At 52.7% G+C, this 273-nt stretch overlaps 1 protein-coding gene across 1 annotated transcript in view; it reads left to right on the top strand.

Annotated features, from left to right (window-relative positions):
* Window positions 1–273, top strand: part of LOC119586145 — a 28,580-nt gene that overhangs the window by 21,026 nt on the left and 7,281 nt on the right. Inside the window, exon 7 of the mRNA XM_037934840.1 lies at window positions 30–198. Coding sequence (XP_037790768.1) covers window positions 30–198 — 169 coding nt within the window. The remainder of the gene's footprint in view (window positions 1–29; window positions 199–273) is intronic.

Here is a 273-nt window from a genome sequence, read left to right as displayed (position 1 = left end):
CTGACTAGTATTCCGAATGGCATTTCCAGGACGGACTCACTTTGCTCCACTTGGCAGCCCACGGTGGTCTCCAGGAAGCCACCCAAATCTTGCTCTCTGCCGGCGCCGAAGTTAACATCACAGACCAGGCCGGATACACACCCATGCACGCAGCCATATTAAGCAGACAGAGGAAGGTGAGGAGTCACGGCGGTTGCATACTCGGAGAAATGTGTAGAGGAAGGAAAAAACAGGCTTGTGTTAAGCTTAAGGCTGCAGTGAAAGCGGAAACTG

Source organism: Penaeus monodon, chromosome 21 (genome assembly GCF_015228065.2).
Source record: "Penaeus monodon isolate SGIC_2016 chromosome 21, NSTDA_Pmon_1, whole genome shotgun sequence".
Classification (NCBI taxonomy): Eukaryota; Metazoa; Arthropoda; class Malacostraca; order Decapoda; family Penaeidae; genus Penaeus; species Penaeus monodon.
The sequence above is the reverse complement of the archived record's forward strand: the minus strand, read 5'-3'. Positions and strand labels throughout refer to the sequence as shown.